The sequence below is a fragment of the Acanthisitta chloris genome, unplaced genomic scaffold (genome assembly GCF_000695815.1).
Source record: "Acanthisitta chloris isolate BGI_N310 unplaced genomic scaffold, ASM69581v1 scaffold8331, whole genome shotgun sequence".
NCBI classification, from domain to species: Eukaryota; Metazoa; Chordata; class Aves; order Passeriformes; family Acanthisittidae; genus Acanthisitta; species Acanthisitta chloris.
Window position 1 is genome coordinate 46,470 of NW_008654314.1, and position 12,933 is coordinate 59,402.

Consider the following 12,933-nt stretch of genomic DNA (forward strand, 5'->3'; position numbering starts at 1 on the left):
ATACTGGATGGGGCTGTGAGCAATGTGGTCTACTGGAAGGTGCCCCTGCCCATGGCAGAGGGTGGAACTGGATGAGTTTTAAGGTCCCTTCCAACCCAAACCATTCCATGATTCTGTGATTCCAAGATTTTCTTAAACTGCAGTTTCACCGAAAGTCGCTTTTTGCTGCAAATTAAAGCTGTTGCAATTCTCAACCTGATCAAGGTAAACAAACTTTTAAGGCAGAAGGTGTGCCAGAATTCCAGCAATAGTGTGGTACACACAGACACAGACCCTTTAGAAAAATCTCACTAAGGCACCACTTTTGTGAATCTAAATAGACTCAGAAATTTGTCCTCACAGCTTCAGTTTCTTCCGTATATTGCCGTGCAGGACGTTATTAAAAGTAATTGTAGCACGAATACAAGCTGCCCTCTCTCCTTTCCATTTCCTTTAGCCCCCAGCACTGTCTGAGGACAATCAGCATGAGAAACATTGCAGTTCTTCATTTGTTTTGCCAACACTCAGCTGTTTCTCAGTGCATTGTACTGCCAGCACTAGGCCATGCTGTGACCACAGATGCCAAGAGACATGTGTCAGACTATCCAAAGTCCATCTGGAAAGCCAGCAAATAACAGCCACTGCTTGAGGTAGCCAGCACTGAATGGAAAATATGCCTGCTGAAGAACAGATGATTTCTATGCATGCTACTGAAAAACCAAAAATAAGCACAACGGCAAACAAACCAGAAACACCTTCAAAACTGGCTTTACACAGAGAGGTGAATTATTACCACTGGAAACAGCAGTCTCTTGAAGAAAAGAGAGCAGAATTGTTTCTACCTTAAGAAAGGTTTGTTGCCCTGATAGCTGGAGTCTGTTAGACTGTAGGACTCATTCATTTTCCCCTGTCTGAAAGGACATAGCTGTTAGGTAATGTGAAGCAGTCTGAGTCACAATGCAGGATTTGTGGGAATGATCATCCTTTCTTGTGATGTTTGTGCTGCCAACAGCATTTTCACAATTCATCTTGAGGGTAACAGGTATGTCCATATTTATGTATGTGCTTTTAGAATTTGTCAAGTGTGCCTGGAGTGTGGGATTGGTGATGTTTTATTGGTGAGCTCTAAATCCACACACAAATCCAACCCAACACCTCTTTGAATATTCAGCATGTCATTTATGGCCTCTGAGCTATTAACAACCTACCTCTTAAGCCAAGGAATGCACTGATCTACTTTCTTAGCACTCTCTCAAGTAACTGGTAATAGCTTTAGTGTTGGAATTACTCATATCAGCACTGGCAGTGACATTTGAGTTAAAACCTGTCCTGACATATCACAGAATCATTTCATTTGAAAAAGACCTCTGAGATGTCCAACCTGTGACCTATCACCACCTTGTCAACTAGACCACAGCATGGAGTGCCACAGTCAGTTGTTCCTCCAATGACTCCAGGGATGGTGACTCCACCACCTCCCTGGGCAGCCCCTTCCAGTGCCTGACAGCCCTTTCCTCCTGATGTCTAACCAGAACCTCCTGTAGCGCAGCCTGAAGCCATTTCCACTTGTCCTGTCCCTTGTTCCCACCTGGCTGCACCTCCTGTCAGGGAGTTGCAGAGAGTGAGAAGGTCCTCCCTGACCCCCCTTTTCTCCAGGCTGAGCTCCTCCAGCTCCCTCAGCCCCTCCTTGTGCTCCAGCCCCTTCCCCAGCTCCATTCCCTTCTCTGGACAAGCTTCAGCACCTCAATGTTTTTCTTGCAGTGAGGGGCCCAAAACTGGATGCAGCACTCAAGGTGCCTCACCAGTGCCCAAAACAGGGGGATGGTCAATTGCGTAGTCAGAAGTTGGATGACAGCCTGTATCTGAAGTTTTTAACTTGCAGAAGATGCTCTGATAAAACAGTACATTTCCTGGACTCAGAGAACCTTTGGAAATTCCCCTCCCTGTTTCCTGGGGAGCTATATGGTGATATTCAGCTCATTCACTGGAAATTTTGGAGGGCAAGGCATAATTTTTCTGCTGCAAACCCTAGCCCTGTGGTTGTACATTCTCCTGAAGGAAGAAATGCAGGTCAGTTAAGTCTGGCTAAAACTTTGTTGTCACAGAGAAGCCTTTTTTCTGCCCCCCTTTTTTTCTACACAACCGCTGCAATCAATACTCCTGAATGGTATGAGAGCATTTTGGGGACCATGTGAAGACTGGAAGGTTTGTGAAATCAATAGTTTATAAGGTGCTTGATGGTCCTGAATCATTCCACAGCGCTTGGGGATATCTATTCCTTTGAATTTTGCTGGTTTTCCGTAAGAAAAAATTAAGGCGCATTTGTCGTACAAAAAACATCTTATAAATATATACCACAGCTGTATTTCCAATGGATGCACTCTCTCTGAGGACTACCATCTGTTCCAATTACTCCTTCATTGTTCTTTGTTTAAAGTGTTGCAGCTTTCTAACTGCAAGGCCATACTTTAGTCTTTATTTGGGATTTTAGCTTTTGTATCATTTTCCTCAAGGTGAGAAGGCTGTTCTCACATATCCAGTGGAAAAATATACTCAAAGTGTTATCTATGGGACCATCTGTCTGAGGTACTCAGCAGCATAAAGAAAGACAGTTCAATGTGCAGAGGTGTTTCTCCCTTATTTATATCTCATCTATCAAGAAATGGATGAACCAAATCCTTCGCCTGTTGTATCTGTGTGAACTGATATTGCCTTGAATAATTCTCCCCAAAACAATAAAATTGCATAGCTATGAACTGAGTGTGACATGGAAAACTCATGTGTGAGAAGTGACATTAAAGTCCATCCAGTTCCACCCTCTGCTATGGACAGGGACATCTTCCACTAGACCAGGTTGCTCAGAGCTCCAGCCAGCCAGGCCTGGAACAGGGATGGGGCAGCCACAGCTGCCCTGGGCAACCTGTGCCAGTGCCTTACCATCCTCACAGGGAAGAATTCCTTCCCAATACCCCATCTAACCCTGCCCTCTGGCACTGGGAGGCCATTCTCCCTTGTCCCATCACTCCAGGCCCTTGTCCCAAGTCCCTTGGCAGCTCTCTTGGAGCCCCTTTGGGCACTGGAAGGGGCTCTAAGGTTTCCCTGGAGCCTTCTCTTCTCCAGACTGAACACCATTCTCACTTAGTCACATGAAACCCCATCAGTGCATCATTCTCGCTGTGTTTTCTATGTCCTCTCTTAACATTTTGTTGGACATAACATTTATCCTGCCAATTTCCACTTTCCCAGAGACACTCACTGCCTGATTTCAGAAACTAAACTGAATTTCAGCAGGGCTACTTGCACGTCAAGCAGCTCAGAGGATAGACAACCAGTTTGCTTCCAATGGAATGCTCCAGGAGGCAAGCATGTCACTTGGTCTCATCCTGCAGATGTAGCCTTCACTGCTGTATTCCCTCTTGCTTCCAGAGACTGCCTGAAGATGAACGGGGCAGAAGTATGTTTAGCCTAAAAGGAGGCTCCTAAGGCCTGTTTTGGTGAGAAAGGTTTCTAGAATCATGGAATCATAGAATTTTAGGGGTTGGAATGGACCTTACAGATCATCTAGTCCCAACACCCCCTGCCATGGGCAGGGACACCTCCCCACTAGACCAGGTTGCTCAAGGCCTCATCCAGCCTGGCTTTGAACACTGCCAGGGTTGGGGAAGCCATCACTTCCCTGGGCAACCTGTGCCTGTGTCTCACCACCCTCACAGTAAAAAACCTTTTCCTAATATCTAACCTAAACTTCCCCTCCTTCAGTTTGGACCCGTTACTCCTTGTCCTATCATTGCAGTACCTAACATAGAGTCCCTCTCTGGCTCCCTTGTAGTCCCTTCAGATATTGAAAAGTTGCTATGAGGTGGAACGCAGTCTTCTCTTCTCCAGGCTGAACAGCCTCAACTTCCTCAGCCTGCCTTCATAGGGGAGATGCTCCAGTCCTCTTATCAACTTCGTGGCCTCCTCTGGACTTGCTCCAAAAAGAACAAGTTCTAGAAGACTAGAGCTGACTCAAATGGCCACCTCAGCTTCAGAGGGAGCATTGCTGAGTGTGATCCAGAGCAGCTGTGGCAAAAATCAACTTACCTATCGGTGTTCCCACACCATAGCCTTTGGAGTCAATGAGGCCTCCGATCTGGGTGAGATTGCAGTTTCTCTGGGTCACATACTCTATGCTAGTTGACTCCATCAGCAGGGCATAGTCTGTTGTGAGCACGCGCTGGATACCCTCATCATTGTTCTTCACCAATGCTGTCTGCTGCCTGCTGCTCATGAACGCCCACATCTTCTCGTAGGTTGATATTTTGGATTTCTAAGGAGGGAAAATGAAGGCACAGAATCACACCAGCACCCAGACTGAACTTGTCAAATACTCCTCAGCCTTTTGTTGTGACCAATGCCAATTGCACATCTTGAGTGAAAGAGACTGGTCACGGGGTTTTCCTTCCTGTAGCCTTTCCCTCTTACTGTGCTTTATGCTGAGGAATCTCTTTTCTTCACTTTCTTTGCAGCGCCAGGAATCTCACTACTGGCACGACTGTGAAGTGCTCTGAAGTTTTTTGGGCTAATGCTGTTATATGGATTACAGCACATGACCAGCCAAGTAAGTGCAGCTGGATACTGCTGCCCTCAGAAGCCATGCTCCTGCCTGTTGGAGCAAACACACTACTCCAAAAGCCTGATAATGAATAAAGTATTCATCTGGCCCTTTTGTATTGATATCACTTGCCTAGAAGTCATGTACTTCAAGGATAAAGCTTGACAAACAAATCCCAAATGGCTTCCAAGCACATTTTTGCTTTCAGCTTTCCATTGCAATCAGACTTAAGGATTTCATCCTTCTCCCACAGAGGTTAAGGGGAGGTTTGCCAAGAGTGTGCACATGTCCTGTGTCCACACACACAGCTGCACAGGGAAGAGGGATGCCAGAAGCCCCAGACAACTCTTACAGTTTGAAGATTCTGTCCTCCTCACTCCTTGCCACCTGCTGTGGGAGCCTGCAAGGGATCAGGCATGCTGCAAGGAAAGTGCCAGCACCCTTTGCTCTTCTGTCTTTGTTGGAGGATATGCAAACAAAACCTGATCCTGCACAGAGGTGTGCTGGAGCCCTGTGCATGCTACCCTCAGGATATATTCCCTACAGACCAAAAACCCTTTGAGCACTTGCACAGTGCCCACATGGCTCAACATCTCTCTTCCTTGTGCCCTCTCAAATGACCCTGAGCACACAATGTCCCATTTGGATTAAATATGAAGTTAGATCTACAGCCATGAGAAACTGTCAACAGAAACAATTGTGTCTCAAAATGGCAAAGCCAACCTTTGCCCAACTCCTCCATGCTGCAGCCCAGCATGAGGCACACAAACCAACCTTTTAATATGACTTGAAGGTCCTCCACACACTTACATTTGCCCAGCTCTGGGGCAGTATATCCTCACTCTCTTCATGTGGCCTGTCTTTGGTTTATAGCCTTCATAGCTAATTTTAGACTCAGTGTGTGGAGACCATATTAAATACCAGTGTCTGGGGGATTCCTGTGAGAAGTTGATGTTCTGGTTCTTTAAGCTTTAAATGTTAATATGCTTCACCTGTAAATTCAATATCTGTGAAAGTCACCTAAATTCCACCTCAGTTTGGTAAGCCACAGGATACCACTAAACTTTGAAGGTGGTTAAGTGCCTCTTTACAAGTAGAAACCATTTTTACTGTTCAGTTGGGAATCTGTTTTGAAATTGATGATGTGTTTATGCAGTAGATTGAGTCTGATATTGAATTTACTGGAAGGATGTATTCCTTTTTCAGAAGTGCTTGAAAGAAAGATCTTAGCTTCTCAACTTGCCAACTCTCATCTTTTTCCAGAATAGATCACATGCCAAATTCTGGCCTTTGAATTCTCACCGATTTCAGTGGAAACATGACTGAACATTAGAAGGTAGGAGCTGGCACAAGTTGCAGCATAAGATCTGTTATTACGGAGGGGCAAGAAAGCAATGGAAGATTTATAGACACGTTGGAAGCAGAGCAAGACAGTCTTCTGGAGAAATACGTGTGTGTCACAGCTAGTGGATGTGAAACACCTTGCCTTCAGTTGGACTTCTCCCAAATGTGGACATGCCCACAGATGGTGAATGCTGCCTGAGATCCTGACAGCTTGCCATCCTACAAGGCTTAACTGTCCTTAACTGTCCATGCCCTGTTTTCTGGGTATTTTCATCTGGCATGGGTAGATCTGGGGTCTGTGTACAGAGAGTAGGCTGACTCTAAGGCTCCTTCAAAGTCAGAACTCCATTTTTACCCCACAAATAATTTCAATTGCTTTTAATTTCCCCCACTACCTGTCTAGAAGTCACAGTCACTGCAGAAACTTTCTTGAAATATGTTTCATCTTTATACTTTCTGGGTAAACTATTACAAATATACTACTGTTAGGCATTCAAATGAGTGGAAAATGACAACTGCTTGTACATGCATCATAAACACAACTAATTAAAAGTGATGTAAGTTTGAATAAACGTAAATGAGAGTTTTCAGAAAAGCAGTGGAAGCACCTTGCTTTTCTGGTATGGTTCCAAATCTACATCCCATCCAATAGTTACATTGTGTAATCTCATCTTCCAGGGGCTTCCTGCTGCTACCTTAAGCACAAAGTCCAAAACCAAAGCTCTTTAGAGTCTGCTTTGTACCAGGATCTTTTTCTGTGCTTGAAGTATTCAGAAATCCTTTTGCCATTTTGTCAATCCTTTTGCGTGTCTCTTACAGTCCTGAAGACCAGACTGATCTGGTCTTTGCACCTTATGTCCTACATGGCCATTATTCCTTGTCCTGTCGCTGAGCACCACTGGAAAGAATTTGGCACCATCCTCTTGGCACCTGCCTTAGAGATATCGGTATAGATTGATGAGATCCCTCTCAGTCTTCCCTAGACTAACCAGGCCTACCTCTCACAGTCTGTCCTCATCAGAGAGATGCTCCAGATCCCTCATCATCTTTGTGGCCTCTGCTGGACCATCAGGTCTATCACATGATTGAAACATCCTGGTTGAGCACTATTCCTCTTTGCCTCATAAGAGCTCGTGGTTAAAGCAGGGCAGGGGTCAGGCTGGAGCAGCAGAAGAGAGGGTTCATGAATGGCACAGATGTTATTTTGCCTCACATGCTGCTTCCCCACAGTGTCTCATCCTCTTCAAAGGCAATGCTTGTTTGACTATCTAAAAACACCATCCTTAGATGCTACAGGGAAAAGCCTGATACCAGTTCATTCAACGCTTAACTTCCCTGCTGAGACTACTGAGGAAGCTGCTAATTAATTCTAACTGTCACAGGAATTTTGTGCATGTATTCTATATTTATAGCTTGTTGGCTTTTACACTGACATTTTATGAGATTATCCATTTTGTATGTAATTAATACTAATCGTGAAAAAAAAGAATACAGTTATCTACAAAGCAATTATCCACAGAAAATTGTCTTTTACTTACAGATGTGTTCATGTGTCTATGTGGCCTGTGTATTAATAGTTTGTGTAATATTGACCAGAGAGCAATTAAAAAAAGGGACAAACAAACTTGCATTTGGACTGCCTGCAGTATTAGCATGGTGCAAATGTGACCTTCAGAAGGGATTGCAGCCAAGTGGCTGGAAGGAACTGAGATCCCACCCTGAGCAGCAATGTAGAAGAGAATGCCCCCAGGTCCATGCTCTGGTTCCATTCAGACCTCTCCATCACAGGTGCATGGGTTTGCCCCTCACAGTACTACAACATCAGACTGTTTTCCTGTGTGTCTTGCGGGAAACCTCCTATCTTTTACATTAATATTGCTGAAGGATCCACCATAGGTAAATGATGTATTTACCTACTATGCTTAGTCCTTTCAAATGCTGTGATTCCATCTCACCATTTACTGCAGGAGCGCCACAAGTCGGTCCGAGCACAGAGCTGGCTGATGCCATCTTACCTTGAAGAAGGTCATTGTGGATCCATCTCTAACAGCCCCATACTCTATCTTGGTTTGCTTTGCCAAATCATCTGCTGAGTCAATGGGGGATTCCATCCTCTCCACGGTCAGGAAGGCAGCCAGGTTGGCAGTATAGGATGAGATTATGATTAAGGTGAAAAACCACCATATTCCTCCAACTATTCTGGTAGAAAGAGCTTTGGGCATCAGCTCTGATCCTGTTACAATACCATCAAAACAATCATATTAAAATCATGCTGAAAGATGCCTTTCCTGATACCACAGACTGTTTTTAGGCACAGAATGCTTTTATGAGCTGTAGTATGATAAAATGATTTAAACAATAATCTCACAGATGCGCAGCTAACATTTATAATGGTAACACATTGTGGAGGGGATGTATGCCATGATACATGACAAATGGAATTATACTCGGGTCTAAGCCCCATTACATCTCTGAGCTAAGGATCATTGTGTTATTAACCTCTTACATCCCCAGCAAGCTACACTAGTATTTTTGCCTGTTTCTTGAATCCCTTTTTGCCTGTACACTGTAATCAATTTTTAAACCAGAGATCCTTAGCAGAATGCTAACCTGCTTACAAGCTACCTGACAGAAATACCCTACAAGAGAAACCTGCCCTGTGCATCCCATTGACATACCTAGGCAGAAACCGAGCGATCAATACAGTTCCAGTGAGCTCATCGACCTGTGTGAACCTCAGCTCAAACCCCAGAAAACTTATTATAAGTGTGTGCTTCACATTTAAAAATTCACAGGGTGGATGGACACATACTTTGGCTCTACAGGGCAATGCAAAATTTTGGACAGTGTATTGAACACTCATTATTGCTGGAAAGGGTTGAGCAGATCTGCCTGCATGTCACACAAACAGATGTCAGTGATCTGCCGTTGTCAGAAAACCCCACACAGCAGCAGGAGTGGGTGTTAAGTGCATTGAAATGGTTTCTAAACAGCTCAAATAAACTGTATTTAAGCCACAGATATTCTAGGCATTCTGATGCAAATTTTGTGCTCTTTTTCTTTTCTAGGGGCATCCCCACTGAACTTCACTCATTATGTGGGATTCAAGGATCAGTTTCAGCAAAGCACTTAGGAAGTCTCTTGAGTACTTTTGACTTCAAAATTAAGCCTCTGCATAATTATTTTGCTAATGAAGGATAGACTTAAGAAAATACTTAAGTGCCTGTGAATTGAGATCTCAGGGCATAAAGCTTTTGATGTGACAAACATATTTTTATTCTCGAAAAACATTTATAAGTATTATCTCTTTGCAGCTATTTAACAAATTCTGCAGGAAATTTCAACGTGTTACAGAGAATATTTTCAGACTTTGCAAAAACTCTGAATGTGAGACTTGGGGCAAAGACTGGAAGGGCAAGAATTTCCTAAACAACCAGAAAACACCTTTCACTTAGCTTTGTAAACAGAGGCGTGTCTCTTAAAGGTCAAAGGTAAGCATAGCCCAGGGGTTGGAGTAGGTTGACAGAACTGCCAAAATTTGAGAGCAGTGTAAAAGCAAAAACTCTCCCTTTAAATTTTCGAGTCTAGCTGTACATGTTTTCAGAGTTGTAGCTCTACCTGGGTTTGTTTGTGGTCTGCTGTACTTTCTTGCTTTTTAGATTAGATTATGGTTTTTTAATACAGTGAAATATTTTATCTTTTTTTTTTTTTTTAATTTCTCTTTCTAAGCTGGGGTTGACCTGCCAAAGCTGGCTTCTAGGAGTGCTGATTCAGACCATCCTGAAGGTATTACTGCTTTTCAGCTTAGACAGCCATGCAAATAACTTCTGCACTTGGACTCTGATGCAATACCTAGCTCTGACATACACATCCCAGGGATGCCAGGTATCTTGCAGATACCTTTACAAGCAGCCATGAAATCTGCTAGATCCACCTTGTGGTGGCACAAGAGAGTAGGGAGAGAAACCCTGCGTGCTGCCTTTGTGGAGTGAGATGCCAAATCTTCTGAGATTTCCTCTAGCAAAACGTTGCTTGTGAAAAAGCAGCAGAATATCTTCAGTTCAACTGAGCTCTGAATGCCACAGCCTATTAATCATGCAGTGAGCAACTGCTTTGCTTTAGTGAGGTGCAGAGCACACTCTGCTCCCAGCTGAAACAAGCAGGCCCAGCAGCACTTTTGAACACTTCCATGGTTATTTCAATGTTCACCTTTCCAAGTGCTTCATATCCAGCAAAAAGCACATAGTATCATAGAACCACAGAAGGGTTTGGGTTGGAAGAGACATTAAACATCATCTTGTTCCAATCCCCTGCCATGGGCAGGGACATCTTCCACTGGACCAGGTTGCTCCAAGCCAGCTTCTCTGGGCAACCTGTGCCAATGCCTCATCACCCACACAGAGGTCAAGAATTTCTTCCCAATATCAGTCTTCCTTTGCCCTCTGTCAGGGGGAAGCCATTTCCCCTTGTCCTGTCACTCCAGGCCCTTGTCCAAAGTCCCTCTCCAGCTCTCTTGTAGGCTTCTTCAGGTACTGGAAGGCTGCAACTATGTCACTCTGAAGCCTTCTCCAGGCAGAACACCCCCAGCTCTCCCAGCCTGTCTCCATAGCAGAGGTGCTCCAGCCCTCAGAGCATCTCCATGGCCTCCCTGGACTCGCTCCAGCAACTCCACATTCTTTTGGTGATGGGGACCTCAGAGGTGGAGGCAAGGTCTCACCAGAGCTTATTAGAGAAGCAGAATCACCTCCCTTGACCTGCTGCCCACACTGCTGGGGATGTAGCCCAGGATATGCCCCATGCTCATGCACTTCACCCTACACACTCTCCTTAACCAGCTGCTCCTGGTCTGACCTATTCCCTGGCTGACTGGGGCTCTGAGGGATAGCTTTCCTTTCCCAATGTGATAGTTTCTCTGAATGAACTGGATGAAATGTGCCCTGTTTGGATGCTTTCAGAGTATGCACAAGACATCTGAGACTTCCAGGGGAAAAACAGGGGAAGCAGCATCTAAATCGAAATGTTGCTAGCAAGACTCGGGGTCAGAGACAATACTTGCTGAAGTCTCTCTAGTGCCTTTTTATGGCAGACATGACAGCCAATCCTGATCCAGACTTTGCTCACGCTCTGTAGAAAAGAGAAAGTCTGATCATCACATTTTAAAATTTAATAACAAGTGGCTTCCAATCAAACATAACAAGGAGCTGCTGCCAACAAGAAAGAGCGTAACGCTAGACGCAGAGTCTCACAACCATCCACATCATGTCCAAACTCTTCACGTTGACGATGATGCACAGACAATCACACGCACCACAAGTTTGTACATGGAAACATTTGTGTTGCCTTACAAATGTTTTTCTTTCTTTCTTTCTTTTTCTTTCTTTGTTTTGTTTTGTTTTGAATCTTCTTAAATGACAAGCAGAGTCTGGTTGGGGCTGACTGTCATGTACCCAAGGTAGTGGTAACGAGCAGACACTGCATCCCACAGTTTGCTGTGGATGATGGTAAACTCCAAAAAAAGGCAGTACATGGAAACACAGAATCCTGGGGCACTTTCACACACAGGGCAATCACAGTTATGTACACACACCTGCCTGATACTGTAAAACCTCAGCCTGTGCTTTACTGATAAATTGGAAGGAAAACAAAGCAAAAAAGCAAAACAGAAATGCTCTTCTTTCATCCAACCTCCTTCAAAGTCATTTCAGTGGGGAAGCTCTGTGCCCTGTCAATACATTAGTGCACCAGTGAAGGCAAGTGCATCTTAGGTACAATACAAACTTTATTCTCTACCATATCTAGGAAAAAAATCCTCATTTTTTTTTTACTGCTACCCATTTCTGTTAAAGAGGAAAGAATAAACTGTACCTGTATGAATGCAGAGATGGTTTTATATTCCTTACTTAAATGATTAGGAATTTAATACCAAGGTACTGCTGGGCTTTCCTCTGGATTGCCTTTTTGGTTGTTGTCATGGGGTGGGTTTTGTGGTTTTTTTGTTCAGCTTTGATTCAACTTGAAATGTTTGTCAGAGAATATTTTCATTCTTTTCAGTGGACCCCAGTTTTGGTGGATAGTGATTTAATTGGAAACCTTAGAACATAAACGCCACAAACAAATGTGTTTAGTACATATATCTGTTTGACTTCCCATATGCAGTAAGCTTCACTGCCCTTCCTTGTCAACTGAGTAAAATGTCAGCTGTTTCCAAAATCATCAGCAACAGGGACTTGTGACTGGGTTAAGTTAATGCTTCTAAGGTTGGATGCATTTACAGAAGGATGGGACTCATACCTGCAGAAAAGTCATAGAAAAAAAGGGTTTGGTTTTGGTTTTTAAACAATGTGTTTGACAAGTGCCACAAACTTCACAACTTTTCTGAAGAAAGAGCATCTTTCCTTGTTTGTCAGTTCTAACAGTTTTTCTAGAGTAGTTAAGGCTGTTTCCGTTGGGATGGAGCCCAACATTTTCCTGTTGCCAAACCTCTTACAACAATAAACTCAACTTCAGCATGAAGTACTTCCTAACCCTCTTGCAATTATTTTACATTTCAGCTCCAGAAACTCCCATATAGCCTTGTCTACTTTCCTATCTCTCAGATGCTTCCCCTCCTTCCTCTTGCTGCAGCCCTGTCCTGGCTTCCACAGGTTCCCCTCCTCTATCTGTTCCCGGCTGCAGCAGCATATAATTTTCTTCCTTCTGTCTATTGCTTAGATTCTGAGATCAGGTTTTACAGTATATGCTGTATTTACAGAGGGTGGAGTTTACCAGCACAGAAGCCCTTGAGCAGACTGTGGGACGTGTGCGATAACGAAGTGTAACCGGTGTACCTTGCTGCATGAGAGCTCCAACTCCAAACCAGAAACTATTTAGTAAAGTAAAATTGTTTTCCACCACATCTGAGTCTGGGTTGCACGGGTGGGGGTTATACCATTCATATGGTGTAAACCTGTGGCAGTCAACAGAAACAGTCTGTAAAACATCAAGTAGAGTACACACAGCGGCAGCAAACCTGCTGA

General features: G+C 44.0%; 1 protein-coding gene across 1 annotated transcript in view; it reads right to left on the reverse strand.

Moving 5' to 3' along the window:
- GRIK1 (glutamate receptor, ionotropic, kainate 1) overlaps window positions 1-12,933 on the reverse strand; it is a gene marked incomplete at its 5' end in the record, with an annotated part of 72,931 nt that overhangs the window by 13,010 nt on the left and 46,988 nt on the right. The window contains 3 exons of the mRNA XM_009083444.1: window positions 4,063-4,288; window positions 7,933-8,150; window positions 12,745-12,863. Of these exons, the coding sequence (XP_009081692.1) occupies window positions 4,063-4,288; window positions 7,933-8,150; window positions 12,745-12,863 (563 nt within the window). The remainder of the gene's footprint in view (window positions 1-4,062; window positions 4,289-7,932; window positions 8,151-12,744; window positions 12,864-12,933) is intronic.